We start from the raw sequence: 14,276 nt of genomic DNA on the forward strand, positions 1-14,276 counted from the left end.
TATCTTACAGGTCTATAGTTACACGGTCCACCTTTTTACCTTTCTAAAATATTGGTACAACATCAGCCATCCCTAGTCCTGTGGCACTGACTTTGTTACAAGTCAGGCTAACATGATGAGATACAAAGGTCTACCAATTTGGAATAGTATTGATATTTTGATGCATTGTGCAACTGTAGTTGCCCATGTCCATATGCCCTGTGAAGGAGTCTAAATGCCACATAGGGGGTCCTCAGCTTATAACCTCCTCTATGAGCCCAAAAAAATGCACTCTTGCAGTTAATATACAACAATGGACAATCATTTATCTGAGTTCTCACAATATAATACTGAATTTCTGATCATCACTTGTATAATAAAATCATATAAACACAAAACTCTTTCCTGCAGGTGCTGCAAACTTTCAGAACAATCAGGGGATAACCATTGATTACAATACTTGTGATCCTTTGATACGCTGGGATTCCTATGAAAATACAAGTCTGAATGGAGAAGGTTAGTATGGAGTCCTGTAAGTCTGAAGAATCACCTATGATTGTTCCTTGGCTTTGCATGAAATTCTTTAGTGCTATAACGGTTTGTATGGTTCATCAAGAAGTGAGCAGCATAAATTTAGGTATAAACACTGAAATTCCTTGCCCCTGTTAGAGGTTTATCATGTTATGATACAGATATATAGTCGTGTATAGTGCTAGAACTGTATCTGAAGTAATCATTAAAAAAAATAAAGCTGTGCTGTGCTGAGAACCTTGTAGTTCTATCACTATTTCTTGTGCTGCTGTATTCTCTCGAGAAAGCTTAAAGAGAACCTGTCACTACAAAATGAAATGCAATCTACAGGCAGCAGGTTATAGAGCAGGAGGAGCTGAGCTGACTGCTATAATTTTGTTGTAATATATTCAGCAAAACTTTCAATTTATACATTTATATCAGCTTTTTCTCAACTTAAAGGGGTTCTCTGGGATGATTTAAAATGGCCGCCAACAACCTGCCCTAGAATGTGAGCAGGAATGGTTTCCTACACTTGCAGAGCTACCAAGAGAGATGAAGGGGCGGGACCTCACTACACTGCTCTACAATAGATAGTAATGATGCAATCCTGCCTATTATATGCCATCATGGCTAAGCAGCCTGACAGGAAAACTCACCAATTTGTAGTATATGCAAGTGAAAAATCATAGTGTGTAGTGAGGCTCTGCCTCCTCACCCCCTTAGGCAGCTCTGAAAGTGGAGGTAACCGTCTCTGCTCACATTCTAGGACAGGTTCTAGGTCCCTTTTAAAGGGGTTGTCCGGGTTCAGAGCTGAACCCGGACATACCCTTATTTTCACCCAGGCAGCCCCCCTGAGGCTAGCATCGGAGCATCTCATGCTTTAATGCGCTCCCTTGCCCTGCATTAAATTGTGCAGGGCAATGGCTCTTTTGTTTTCAATAACACACGGCCAGGCGGAAACTTCCGCCCGGCAGTGTGTTCGGTGACGTCACCGGATCTGATGGGCTGGCTTTAGCGCTGCCCTTGCCGTTTTACTGGCGCAGGGCAAAGGAGAGCATCGGAGCATAAACTGCTCCGATGCTCCTGTCAGGGAAGCTTCCGGGGTGAAAATGGAGGTATGTCCGGGTTCAGTTCTGAACCCGGACAACTAGGGGTGGGCGATATATGCGATATGGACGATATGAATCTGTGCAACGATACAGATTTTGTCCATATCGCATATATCGCCGGACCGCGATATGACCAGGAGCGGTAGTGGCGGTAGTGAATAGACGAACCTTCTCACCGCTCCATGGCTCCAGACTCCGCACCGCACTAAACTGTAGTGGCCAGGGCCTGGCGTGCACACAGCGTCAGCCCGCTGACGCTGTGTGTGACGTCAGGTCCTGCAATGCATGCTGGGAAGAAGACGCGACACCTGCGGACTGCCGACTCGCCGAACACCCTGCAGGATAGGTAAGTATAGCAATTCCGGGGGAGGGGGGGGGGGCTGATGGCACTGGCTCTGGGGGACATATGGCTCTGGGGGACATATGGCAGGCAGATGATGGCAAATGCCACATGGGGGCTGATGGCACTGGCTCTTCTGGGGGACATATGGGAGGCAGATGATGGCACTGGCTCTTCTGGGGGACCTATGGCAGGCAGATAGAAAATGCCACATGGGGCTGATGGCACTGGCTTTGGGGGACATATGGCAGGCAGATGATGGTAAATGCCACATGGGGCTGATGGCACTGGCTCTGGAGGACATATGGCAGGCAGATGGCAAACGCCACATGGGGTTGATAGCACTGGCTCTGGGGGACATATGGCAGGCAGATGATGGCAAATGCCACATGGGGCTGATGGCACTGGCTCTTCTGGGGGACATATGGGAGGCAGATGGCAAATGCCACATGGGGCTGATGGCACTGGCTTTGGGGGACATGTGGCAGGCAGATGATTGCAAATGCCACATGGGGCTGATGGCACTGGCTCTGGGGGACATATGGCAGGCAGATGGCAAACGCCACATGGGGTTGATAGCACTGGCTCTGGGGGACATATGGCAGGCAGATGATGGCAAATGCCACATGGGGCTGATGGCACTGGCTCTTCTGGGGGACATATGGGAGGCAGATGGCAAATGCCACATGGGGCTGGTGGCACTGGCTTTGGGGGACATGTGGCAGGCAGATGATTGCAAATGCCACATGGGGCTGATGGCACTGACTCTGGGGGACATATGGCAGGCAGATGATGGCAAATGTCACATGGGGCTGATGGCACTGGCTCAGGGGGACATATGGCAGGCAGATGATGGCAAATGCCACATGGGGCTGATGGCACTGGCTCTGGGGGACATATGGCAGGCAGATGATGGCAAATGCCTCATGGGGCTGATGGCACTGGCTTTGGGGGACATGGCAGGCAGATGATGGCAAATGCCACATGGGGCTGATGGCACTGGCTCTGGGGGACATATGGCAGACAGATGATGGCAAATGCCACATGGGGCTGATGACACTGGCTCTGGGGGACATATGGCAGGCAGATGATGGCAAATGCCACATGGGGCTGATGGCACTGGCTCTGGGGGACATATGGCAGATGATGGCAAATGCCATGGGCTTGGTGCTGATGGCACTAGCTCTGGGGGACAAGGACATGTCTGATGGCAGATGATGGCAAATGCCATGGGGCTTGGGGCTGATGGCACTGGCTCTGGGGGACATGTTTTAGGGCAGTTTTGTAATTAGTATTTTTTGTATACATATAGAAGAAAATAATATATTGCGATATAGATTGCATATCGCACATGCTTCAAATTATATCGCAATATAGATTTTGGGCCATATCGCCCACCCCTACGGACAACCCCTTTAAGACCACCTCCTGTGTACAACTATCAGTGACTGACAGGAATCTCTGTATACACACTTACATAGAGAATGCTATCAATCACTGATAACTCCTCATGTACAACTGAAGTCAGAAATAGCAGAGATATAAATGTACAAATTTTTAGTTTTACTGAACCTTTTCCCATAACACTATATATTAATCTTCTCAGCTCATCCTGCTTTATAACATGCTGCCTGCAGCGTGCCCTGCATTTATTGTGGACATCTCCTCTTTGAAGATATTCTCCAGGATTTTTATATTGATGGTCTATCCACTGCATAGGCCAATAATATCTGATGAGTGTGTGTCTGTTTATGAGTAGCTCCACCACCAGAACTACAGAGTGGACGTCACTTCATTCACTTCAGTGGGAGCAGCAGTGCAGTAACCAGATCAATGGACATAACTGTGTAGTTCTGGTGCTGGAGCTACTCAGGAACAGCTGATCGACAAAGGTGTGGGGTCTTGTACCCCTGCCAATCAGATATATTGATGGCCTGCCCTGAGTGTTTATAAGAGGTTGTTTGACCAGGGACAAGCCATTTAATATTGCCGCAGTTTTGGATCCTAACTCTGTTAGGCTACTTTCACACTACCGTTCAGAGCGGGTCCGTCTCATGTCTGCTCAGACGGATCCGCTCCTATAATGCAGACGTTTGTATCCGTTCAGAACGGATCCGTCTGCATTATAGTTTAAAAAAATTTCTAAGTGTGAAAGTAGCCTGAACGGATCCGTCCAGACTTTACATTGAAAGTCAATGGGGGACGGATCCGTTTGAAAATTGAGCCATATGGTGTCATCTTCAAGCGGATCCGTCCCCATTGACTTACATTGTAAGTCTGGACGGATCCGCTTGCCTCCGCACGGCCAGGCGGACACCCGAACACTGCAAGGAGCATCCAGGTGTCCGCTTGCTGAGCGGAGCGGAGGCTGAACGCTGCCAGACTGATGCATTCTGAGCGGATCCGCGTCCACTCAGAATGCATTAGGGCAGTACGGATGCGTTCAGGGCCGCTTGTGAGCCCCTTCAAACGGAGCTCACGAGCGGACACCCGAACGCAGGTGTGAAAGTAGCCTTAGTCAGCTGATTTTTGCTGGGAAAGATTCATCCATCCACTCATTTTCTCTACAATACAATTTGCAAAGGTAATGTTTTACATGCCACCCATTCACATAAATAGTAGTTATTCAGACCTCATGAAGTAGAGGCCCAAGTTAGGGGACTGCTTTATGATGTCCATATGCCCATAGAAGAGCAGTGGCTTTTGTTATATTCACATTTAATATTACAGTTACATGTAATTTCCTTATGTTGTAATTAGGGATCGACCGATATAGATTTTTTAGGGCCGATACCAATAATCTATGAACTTTCAGGCCGATAGACGATAATTTATACCGATATTCAGTGAATTTTCCTTTTTGAAAAAAAAAATAATAATAAATTCCTACACAAATCTGCTGAAAATGAATGTTTATTGTTAACGTGTATTTTTTTTGTTGTAAATCTTTATTTTTCATTTCTAATTAATATTTTGGTGTGTTTTTTGTTTGTTTTTGTTTTGTTTGTTTTTTTGTTTTTTTACTATTAGCCCCCTTAGGGACTAGAACCCTTGTCCTATTCACCCTGAAAGATCTCTATCAGGGTGAATAGGACATCACACTCTCCCTGCTGCTCTGTGCATAGTTCACACAGCAGCAGGGAGCTGACTATGGCAGCCAGGGCTTCAGTAGCGTCCTGGCTGCCATGGTAACCGATCGGAGCCCCAGGCTTACACTGTGGGGGCTCTGATCGGAACTAACAGGGGAGGGGAGAGGGGACCCTGTGGCCACTGCCACCAATGAATAATACTGGGGGGCTTGGGTGGGGTGGCGCACTGCACCACCAATGATTAATATTGAGGTTGGGGGGGGGGGGGACGCACTGTACCACCAATGAAGATAACTCTCTCATTAATTCATATACAGGAGGCGGGAGCTGGCTGCAGAATCACATAGCCGGCTCCCGACCTCTATGAACGTTAGCTGCGATGCCGCACCTGAGGGGTTAACTACCGCAGCTACTTGTCATAGAGGTCGGGAGCCGGCTATGTGATTCTGCAGCCAGCTCCCGCCTCCTGTATATGAATTAATGAGAGAGTTATCTTCATTGGTGGTGCAGTGGCAACAGCCCCTCCCCTCCTCTTGTCCTCCCTCCTCTCATTGGCGGCAGCAGCGGCACAGGGGGGAGGGAGACACTGCTTCCTTCTCCCCTGTGCTGCTGAGGGAACACGGAGAGCGCTGACAGCAGCGCGATCCTTGTTCCCGATACGTTATCGGAATATCGGCAAAATAGATGCCGATAGCGATAACGTTCAAAATCCTGAATATCTGCCGATAATATTGGTAAAACCGATAATTGGTTGATCCCTAGTTGTAATGTATATTTGTGTATGTTTTCAGCATTTCTTTGTAACATACCATTCTGGGAATACATTTTTTTTTTTCCTTCTTGGTCCTGCTCCATTTTCCAAATGGTTAATAGTTAGAGGTTCTCCGGGAATTAAGAAAATACTTAAATATTACTTTATTATAAATATATTCCCAAATGCCTTTCATTAGTTATACTGGCTTGTTTTTTTCTGGTTTTCTGGGGAGCAATCATTGGGCAATATAAAATAGCTGCCGTCCTATTAGTACACGCAAAGCCTGTCCTAATAATACAGGAGGACAAGTCACTTCAAAACAGTGAGCCTCATCTCCTCTCTGCTCTGCTTGCCAAGGATTATGATCCTGAATACAGCTTAATAATATCTTTAGCTGAATCTGTAGAATTGTACAGAGAGGACGGACAGGACAGACTGTGGTAATGGAGACTGCTGCTGATCATTTCCCCCCCACCCTCCTCTCCATACTTCATGTCTCCTCATGAACTCCATTTCTACAGAGATTCAGCTGAAGATCTTATTAAATTATTCAGGATCATCATCCCTGACAAGCAGAGAGGAGGATGAGACAGCTCTTTAGCTCAGTGCTGTGAAGTAACTTATCCTGCTGTGTGATTAGGACAGGTTTTGTGTCCACTTATAGTACGGCGGTCATTTTATTTCCCCGATGATTGCTCCCTAGACAAAACGATCCATTATAACTAATAAAAGGTATTTGAGAATATATTTATAATAAAGTAATATTTAAGTAGTTTTAGTAATTTTATCTTCTTAATTCCCGGAGAACCCCTTTAATCTGGGTTGAAATGAATCAGCAAAATATACAAATAAGACCAAATAGAGCGCTTGAACTGAGATATTACCAAACACAAGGCACAAAAAGTCATTTTTTTGTACATTTGAATCTGTTTTAGAATCTCAAACTTATTTGACGATGTGCTTTAACTCCTTTAGATTCCATAGATTTCTATGACATACACATAGTACTATGTACAGGTTTATTGTACTAGTATATATAGATATGATAAAAGGAATACAAAGAGGAAGAGAACCTCCTTTGGGGTCGCACTCCAGGATAAAATAAGTTATACTATAGGGCATGGGTCAGCAACCTCCGGCTTTCCAGCTGTTGTGAGATTACAACTCCCAGTATGCTCCATTCAATTCTATGGGAGTTCTGAATACAGCCAAGCAAATGTGCATGCTGGGAGTCGTAGTTTCGCCACACCTGGAGTGCCAAATGTTGCTGATCCCTGCTATAGGGCAATCTTTTTAACCTTTTTAGGGTGTTCACTCCTTCTTCAAACAGAATTGCTCGCATTGTTTGAATAAGAGGTAGACACCCCAAAATGTGTTGCAAACTGACTAAATAAAGTTAACATTGAGAATTCAACATTGCCCTATAGTGCAACTTGTGTTATGGAGTACGGCCCCATAAGGCGGTTCTCATGTTTATTCCTTTCACCTTGGTCTTCACAAACGCAATACATTGTCCTGGGAATTTGAACCTGCCAAACCTGCTGCAACTTAGCCCTTTTTCACACTTGCGTTGTCCGGATCCGTCGTGCACTCCATTTGCCGGAGGTGCCCGCCGGATCCGTAACACCGCAAGTGAACTGAAAGCATTTGAAGACGGATCCGTCTTCAAAATGCGTTCAGTGTTACTATGGCACCCAGGACGCTATTAAAGTCCTGGTTGCCGTAGTAGTAGTGGGGAGCGGGGGAGCAGTATACTTACGTCCGTGCGGCTCCTGGGGCGCTCCAGAATGACGTCAGGGCGCCCCATGCGCATGGATGACGTGATCCATGCGATCACGTCATCCATGCGCGTGGGGCGCCCTGACGTCACTCTGAAGCGCCCCTGGAGCCGCACGGACGGTAAGTATACTGCTCCCCACTACACTTTACCATGGCTAACAGGACTTTAGCGTCCTGGCAGCCATGGTAACCATTCAGAAAAAGCTAAACGTCGGATCCGGTAATGCGCCGAAACGACGTTTAGCTTAAGGCCGGATCCGGATTAATGCCTTTCAATGGGCATTAATTCCGGATCCGGCCTTGCGGCAAGTGTTCAGGATTTTTGACCGGAGCAAAAAGCGCAGCATGCTGTGGAATTTTCTCCGGCCAAAAAACGTTCCGGTCCTGAACTGAAGACATCCTGATGCATCCTGAACGGATTTCTCTCCATTCAGAATGCATTGGGATAATCCTGATCAGGATTCTTCCGGCATAGAGGCCCTGACGACGGAACTCTATGCCGGAACAGAACAACCCAAGTGTGAAAGAGCCCTTAAGAACATTTATTTTACTGCAGTTCAAAATGTGGTGCTCGTGCACAACCTATGCAGGTGAGCGCTTGAACTTTTACTCACTATTATCACCATATATGTATTGCAAATAAACATGTTCTATGTTGCGCTCGGCTTTTTTTTTCTCCTTTTATTCTTTTCCTGCAATACTAGCATATAGATATATCCCAGTACATTGTCCCTTTAAAAAAGCTTTAAAATAACAAATGTGTTTAAAACAGCCAACTACTAAATTGAGATGATTGAATTTACAAAAAAGTATTTGCAAACATGCAAGAAATAAAGAGTATCAAAGTTCTACGCGCAGGTCCTCACAGGGCACTAGGAAGACAAACTATGAAAGGCAGCCGGTAACGCTCTCAAGTCTGACAATATACAAAATAGAGGAATGGATAACACTTTAATTTTTTGTCATGACCTGTTTTTGCATTCCATTCTATAGTGTTTTGTATATTCCCTGGTATGTAAATGCATAGGAGTAAAGTGGTTCAATAGCACAATGCCATTTTCCACCCCAGCAATGCTAGCAAAGTCCTGGACCCCCCCCAACCATAATCATAATAAATGCCCTTTGTGCAGCCTTTGGATATTGCTGTTAAGCAGTTTGCTGTGACAAGTATCCTGCAGTATGCTCTTCTTCCTGTGCTCAGGTATTGTGTTTTTGTGGAGGGGTTTCTTGTTACCTATGCACTACCTCAATAATTTATCTCATGTTTGTTTATAAGCTTCATGGAAGAATGAGGAGAATGTGATGGATGGTTGACTCTATCTTAATTGCATGTATAAACATGCGACCAAGGAGATTAAAACTTTGAATAACAAGATTCCAGTCCACATTTGGTCTCGGTAGTTAAGAGCTTCCTAAGCAAAGACTGAATACAGAAAAGTAGAGGATAAAACTTGTCTAAGTTGTATGATGAAAGAGATTATTTCATATTCATTTTAGACAGATTTGTGACAGCTGTGTAAAGCAGAAGTGATAGGAGGAAATATACAAAGGCATCTTGTACTTAAAGGAGTTATTCCAACTGGACAACCCCCCCCCCCCCCCTTTTTTTTTCCCTTTAGATTAATGACCTATCCTCCAGACAGGTCATCAACTCCCAACACCCCTGCTGATCAGCTGTTTGAAGAGACAGCAGCGCTTGTATAAGTGCTGCCTTCTCTTCATTTTTTACCTGCTCACCGTTGGAGCTACAGCAGTGAGCAGGTTGTAATTACATCTCAGCCATCCTATTCACTTCAGTGAGACAGCTCCTCCCCAGCGCTGTATAATCGCTCTCTGTTGGATCATCCTGACTGTGGAAAACAAACACTCAGCTATGCTGATGCAATAATATGAATGTTATGGTTTTTGAAATGAAAATAAACAAAAAAAAAAACACGCAATACATGGGTGCTGTTCCGTGGGCATTCCGCATCACGGATGCGGACCCATTCACTTGAATGGGTCCGCAAATCCGGAGATGCGGAATGGTGCGGAACGTTACCCTACGGAAGCACTACGGAGTGCTTCCGTGGGGTTTCGTCCCGTACTTCCGTTCCGCAAAAAGATAGAACATGTCCTATCTTTTTGCGGAACGGCCGGATCGCGGACCCATTCAAGTGAATGGGTCCACGATCCTCTGCGGCTCCCCCGCGGACTGTGCTCGTGTATTGCGGCCCGCATTTTGCGGGCCGCAATACGGCAACAGGCCGCACACGCCAGTGTGAAAGAGGCCTAAGACAGATAGTGATACTTTATAAAATACTCATTAAGTAACATTCACCATATGTCTACCTTATGTTGGCCTCATTTAAGTAATGTAATTTTTATTTTTTTAGGGCGTTTTAGAAGGTTTAGAATTTTAGAAGCATTTTTTTTAATTTTCAAGAAACTTTCCAAAATTAAAAGTTTTTTAAGGACCAGTTCAGTTCCGAAGTCATTTTGAGGAGCTCACATAATAGAAACCACCAACAAATACCCCATTTTAAAATTGACACCCTCAAACTATTCAAAAATGGTTTTAAAAATGTTGTTAATCCTTTAAGTATTCCACAGGAATTGAAGCAAAATTTCAAAATTTCACCTTTTTTTGCAGATTTTCCATTTTAAACAATTTTTTCCTCTAACACATCAAGGATTAACAACAACACAAACCTCAATGTTTATTACCCTGATTCTGCAGGGCTCAGAAGGCAAGGAGCATATGTTTTTTGGAGGGCAGATTTTGCTGGAGTGGTCTTAGGGCCTAATGTTGCATTTGAAGAGACCCTGAGGTGTCCCAACAGTGAAAACCCCCCAAAAGTGTCCATTTGGTAAACTACGGTATACCACCCAAGGAATTTTTAAGCTGTGTAGTGAGCACTTGACCCAACAGACGTTTCATAGAATTTATAATCCTTGGATGTGAAAATGAAAAATTACATCAAATTTTTTATTTTATTTTTTAACAAGAAAATGGTGTTTTAGGCCCAAACTTTCTTTTTCACAAAAGATAACCGGAGAATATCCCCCCACAATTTGCTACCCATTTTCTCCTGAATACAGGAGAACTGTTATTTGGGGATACGCCAGGGCTCAGAAGGGAAGGAGCGGCATCTGGATTTTTTAACATGGAATTTTCTGTTTTTAAGAGCGATAACGTTTAAATTTTTTTGTTGACTGAGCTGCGTGAGGGCTTATTTTTTTGCAGGACAAGCTGTAGTTTTTATTGGAACCATTTTGGGGTACATTTGGCTTTCTGGTAACATTTTATCAAATTTTTTTGGAGGTGATCTCTCAAAAAAAAAGCTGTTTGGTGTCATTTTTCTATATTTTTTTTTTACACTGTTCACTTGATAGGGTAGATCATGTGATATTTTTGTAGATCCGGTCGTTATGGATTAAACGATACCAAATATGTCTATTTTATTTTTTTATTTTTACGTTTTACACAATAAGAATTTTTTTTCAAAAAAATTCATGTTTTTGTGTTGCCATTTCTTAGAGCTATAATTTTTTTATTTTTCTGGCTGTGGTCTTGTTTGGAGGCTCATTTTTTGCGTGATGAGGTGATGTTTTTATTGCTACCATTTTGGAGTACATACGACTTTTTGATCGATTTAACATTGTTATTTGGGAGGTGAGGTAACTAAAAAAGCTGTTTTGGCTAATGTTTATTTATTTTATTTTTTACGGCGTTCACCTGATGGGGTAGATCATGTGATATTTTTATAGAACCAGCCACCCCTGATGTGGCAATACCAAATATGTCTTTTATTTATTTTTTTCTATTTAAAAAAAAATAATTAATGACTCTTAGGGATTTTTATAATTATTATTTTTTTTTTTTACATGTGATACTTTTTTTTATTTTTTATAAAACACTTTTTATTTTACACTTTGTGTCACCTATAAGGTCATACAAGACCTTTGGGGGACATTTAACTTCACTTTATTTTTTTTCACTATTGATTTCTACTGTAACTGGGGCAGACATGGTAGCCCCAGTTACAGGGGAAATACACCCCCCAGAGAGGCTATACAGCATAATACAGCGTTGTACAGCCTCAGTGCAGGGCTGATTGAGGTCTGTGAAAGACCCGATAGCTCCTGCACTCCCCCGGCGGAACAGGAAGCAGCATAGCGCTTCCTTGCTGTATACACAGCGCTCATTCAGCGGTGTGTATACAGTGAATTAGAAGGCAGGGACTCCCAGGAACGGTCCCTGCCTTCTCTCTGGGTTGCCCTGCTGTCACTGACAGCAGGCCCTCCGCTCAGTAGCTGCACGATTAGCGTGCAGCTGCAGTCTCTGAAAGGACATTCCAGAACGTCCATTCAGAGATGAACCCAACCACCCAGGACGTTTATAGTCAATGAACGATCGGGAAGTGGTTAAATCAAGCTTTTAAAGTAGAACTCCTGGCAAAATGTTTATTCTCTGACCTGCTAGAAAGTGATGTCATGTGACCAACTCTCTGATCTCCAACTGACACAGGACAGGAAGTCAGTTATGTCTCTTCATTCCTATGAGAGTGAGGCTCCCATAGAAATACATAGAGAAACAGACTTCTTGTCCACACATAAGTTGGAGAGTCTGATTTCTGGTCACATGACACAGGTGAGAAGCAGAACGGAGGTATAACTCACAAATACAAACACTGGTAAGAAAATTACATTCACTACAGATTACATCATGTACCTTTCTAGCAGGTCAGAAAATACATTTTTTGGCTGGAGTTCTTTTTTAAGTGATATCATTTTAAATGATTTTTTGGTGGTGGGAATTTTCCATGTGACAAAAAAATTAAAAAAATCCCTAAAATCCTGTAGTTTTCACACTGGAGTCTAGTAATAATACCCTTATTTTCAGGAGTCATTGTGGGTAGGATTGCAATGATATACAACATCTGTATATAAATAAAACCGTTCACAGTTGTGATGGGCACCATATATCTACTTTACTTCTCTGCACAATTACTTCTGTGCAGTTTACAGATCATGTCTAGAAAACTCATCCATAGAAGTATACTTATGGTCCATGTGGCTGTTGTAAATCATATCCCTAAATGCTTTTGACAGCAGCTTAATCAAGATAACATCCCTTAATCATATACAGAATATAGAAATCTAAAAAAAATATAGCTAAAAAAGGCATTTCTTTCACAATTCTTTTTTTATTAATAAAAACATTTAGCTGATAAATTCCCTTTAACCCCCTAACAGTCTAACCCGAGTTCTACTTGGGCTTTCGGAAAAGACTTAACAGATCAGCCCAGCAGGGCTGTGTAGCTGCTATGGACCTGGTCTTGTTTGAAAGATGGTATATTAAGCTTTAAAACAAGACCAGGATTATACTCCAAATTGGGAGTTATAGCCGTTAGAAATTAGGTCGAGTGTAATAGCAGCAGAAAGTGAAGGTAAGTTATCATGTTATACCACACAGTGAATGCTATAAAAATAAATCCCACAAAATAAAAAATTATGACCACCAAAACTGGTGTAGGGGGTGTCCTTAAGGCTAAAATTAGTTATGTCATGAGGGGGTTAAAATTCACTTCAGTCACCGAGCTGCAGCAAATATATTTACTTCATACATAAATTCAAAATGTACAGGTTTTGCGTTTTCACTCCCTGCTTTCCTGAAGCCATAACTTTTTTTTTTTTTTCATTCACATAGTCGGGTTTGTTTATTGCAGGACAAGTTGTACTTTGTAATGCCATCATGTAATATTGCACACAATCTAGTGGGAAGCAGGAAAAAAATTTCAAATATGGTAGAATTAAGAAAAAAAAAAAAACGCAATTCCGCCACAGTTTTATGGGTTTTGTTTTTATGGCGTTCACTATGCGGTAAAACTGACTTGCTCTTTATTCTCTAGGTCAGTACAATTACGGCGATAACACATATGTATAGTTTTTCTTGCGTTTTAGGCTACTTTCACACCTGCGTTCGGGTGTCCGCTCGTGAGCTCCGTTTGAAGGGGCTCACAAGCGGCCCCGAACGCAGCCGTCCAGCCCTAATGCATTCTCAGTGGACGCGGATCCGCTGAGAATGCATCAGTCTGGCAGCGTTCAGCCTCCGCTCCGCTCAGTGAGCGGACACCTGAACGCTGCTTGCAGCGTTCGGGTGTCAGCCTGGCCGTGCGGAGGCAAGCGGATCCGTCCAGACTTACAATGTAAGTCAATGGGGACGGATCCGCTTGAAGATGACACAATATGGCTCAATCTTCAAACGGATCCGCCCCCATTGACTTTCAATGTAAAGTCTGGACGGATCCGCTCAGGCTACTTTCACACTTAGAAATTTTTCTAAGTTATAATGCAGACGGATCCGTTCTGAACGGATGCAAACGTCTGCATTATAGGAGCGGATCCGTCTGATGAAACATCAGACGGACCCGCTCCGAACGCTAGTGTGAAAGTAGCCTTAGTACTGAAAAAGAAATAAGTTTGGAAAATATGTATTTTTTCTTGTCATCTCTGTATTCTTTTCATATGGTTCTGTCTTCAGAGATGTGTGAGGGAGGGTGCGCTTCTGGGTTTTAGCCCTCTCAGATGCCGTGGTCACATTACTGCTGATTGCACTCATTTCCCGCGAGTGTCTGCTATATGAAAAAGCAGGTGCCCTGCGGCTATGGCGCTCGCTCCGTTCCCGGACACAGTGCCATCTTTAAAAACCCAACATCTGCTATACATGT

At 43.6% G+C, this 14,276-nt stretch overlaps 1 protein-coding gene across 7 annotated transcripts in view; it reads left to right on the forward strand.

Annotated features, from left to right (window-relative positions):
• TNS3 (tensin 3) overlaps positions 1–14,276 on the forward strand; it is a 363,298-nt gene that overhangs the window by 276,965 nt on the left and 72,057 nt on the right. For 6 of the 7 annotated variants that reach the window (XM_040433526.1, XM_040433527.1, XM_040433523.1 and 3 more), the window contains one exon: positions 391–495. The exons of the other annotated variant lie outside the window; for it this stretch is intronic. In XM_040433526.1, the coding sequence (XP_040289460.1) occupies positions 391–495 (105 nt within the window). The remainder of the gene's footprint in view (positions 1–390; positions 496–14,276) is intronic. 7 annotated transcript variants of the gene reach the window in all.

Source organism: Bufo bufo, chromosome 5 (assembly GCF_905171765.1).
Source record: "Bufo bufo chromosome 5, aBufBuf1.1, whole genome shotgun sequence".
Taxonomy (NCBI): Eukaryota; Metazoa; Chordata; class Amphibia; order Anura; family Bufonidae; genus Bufo; species Bufo bufo.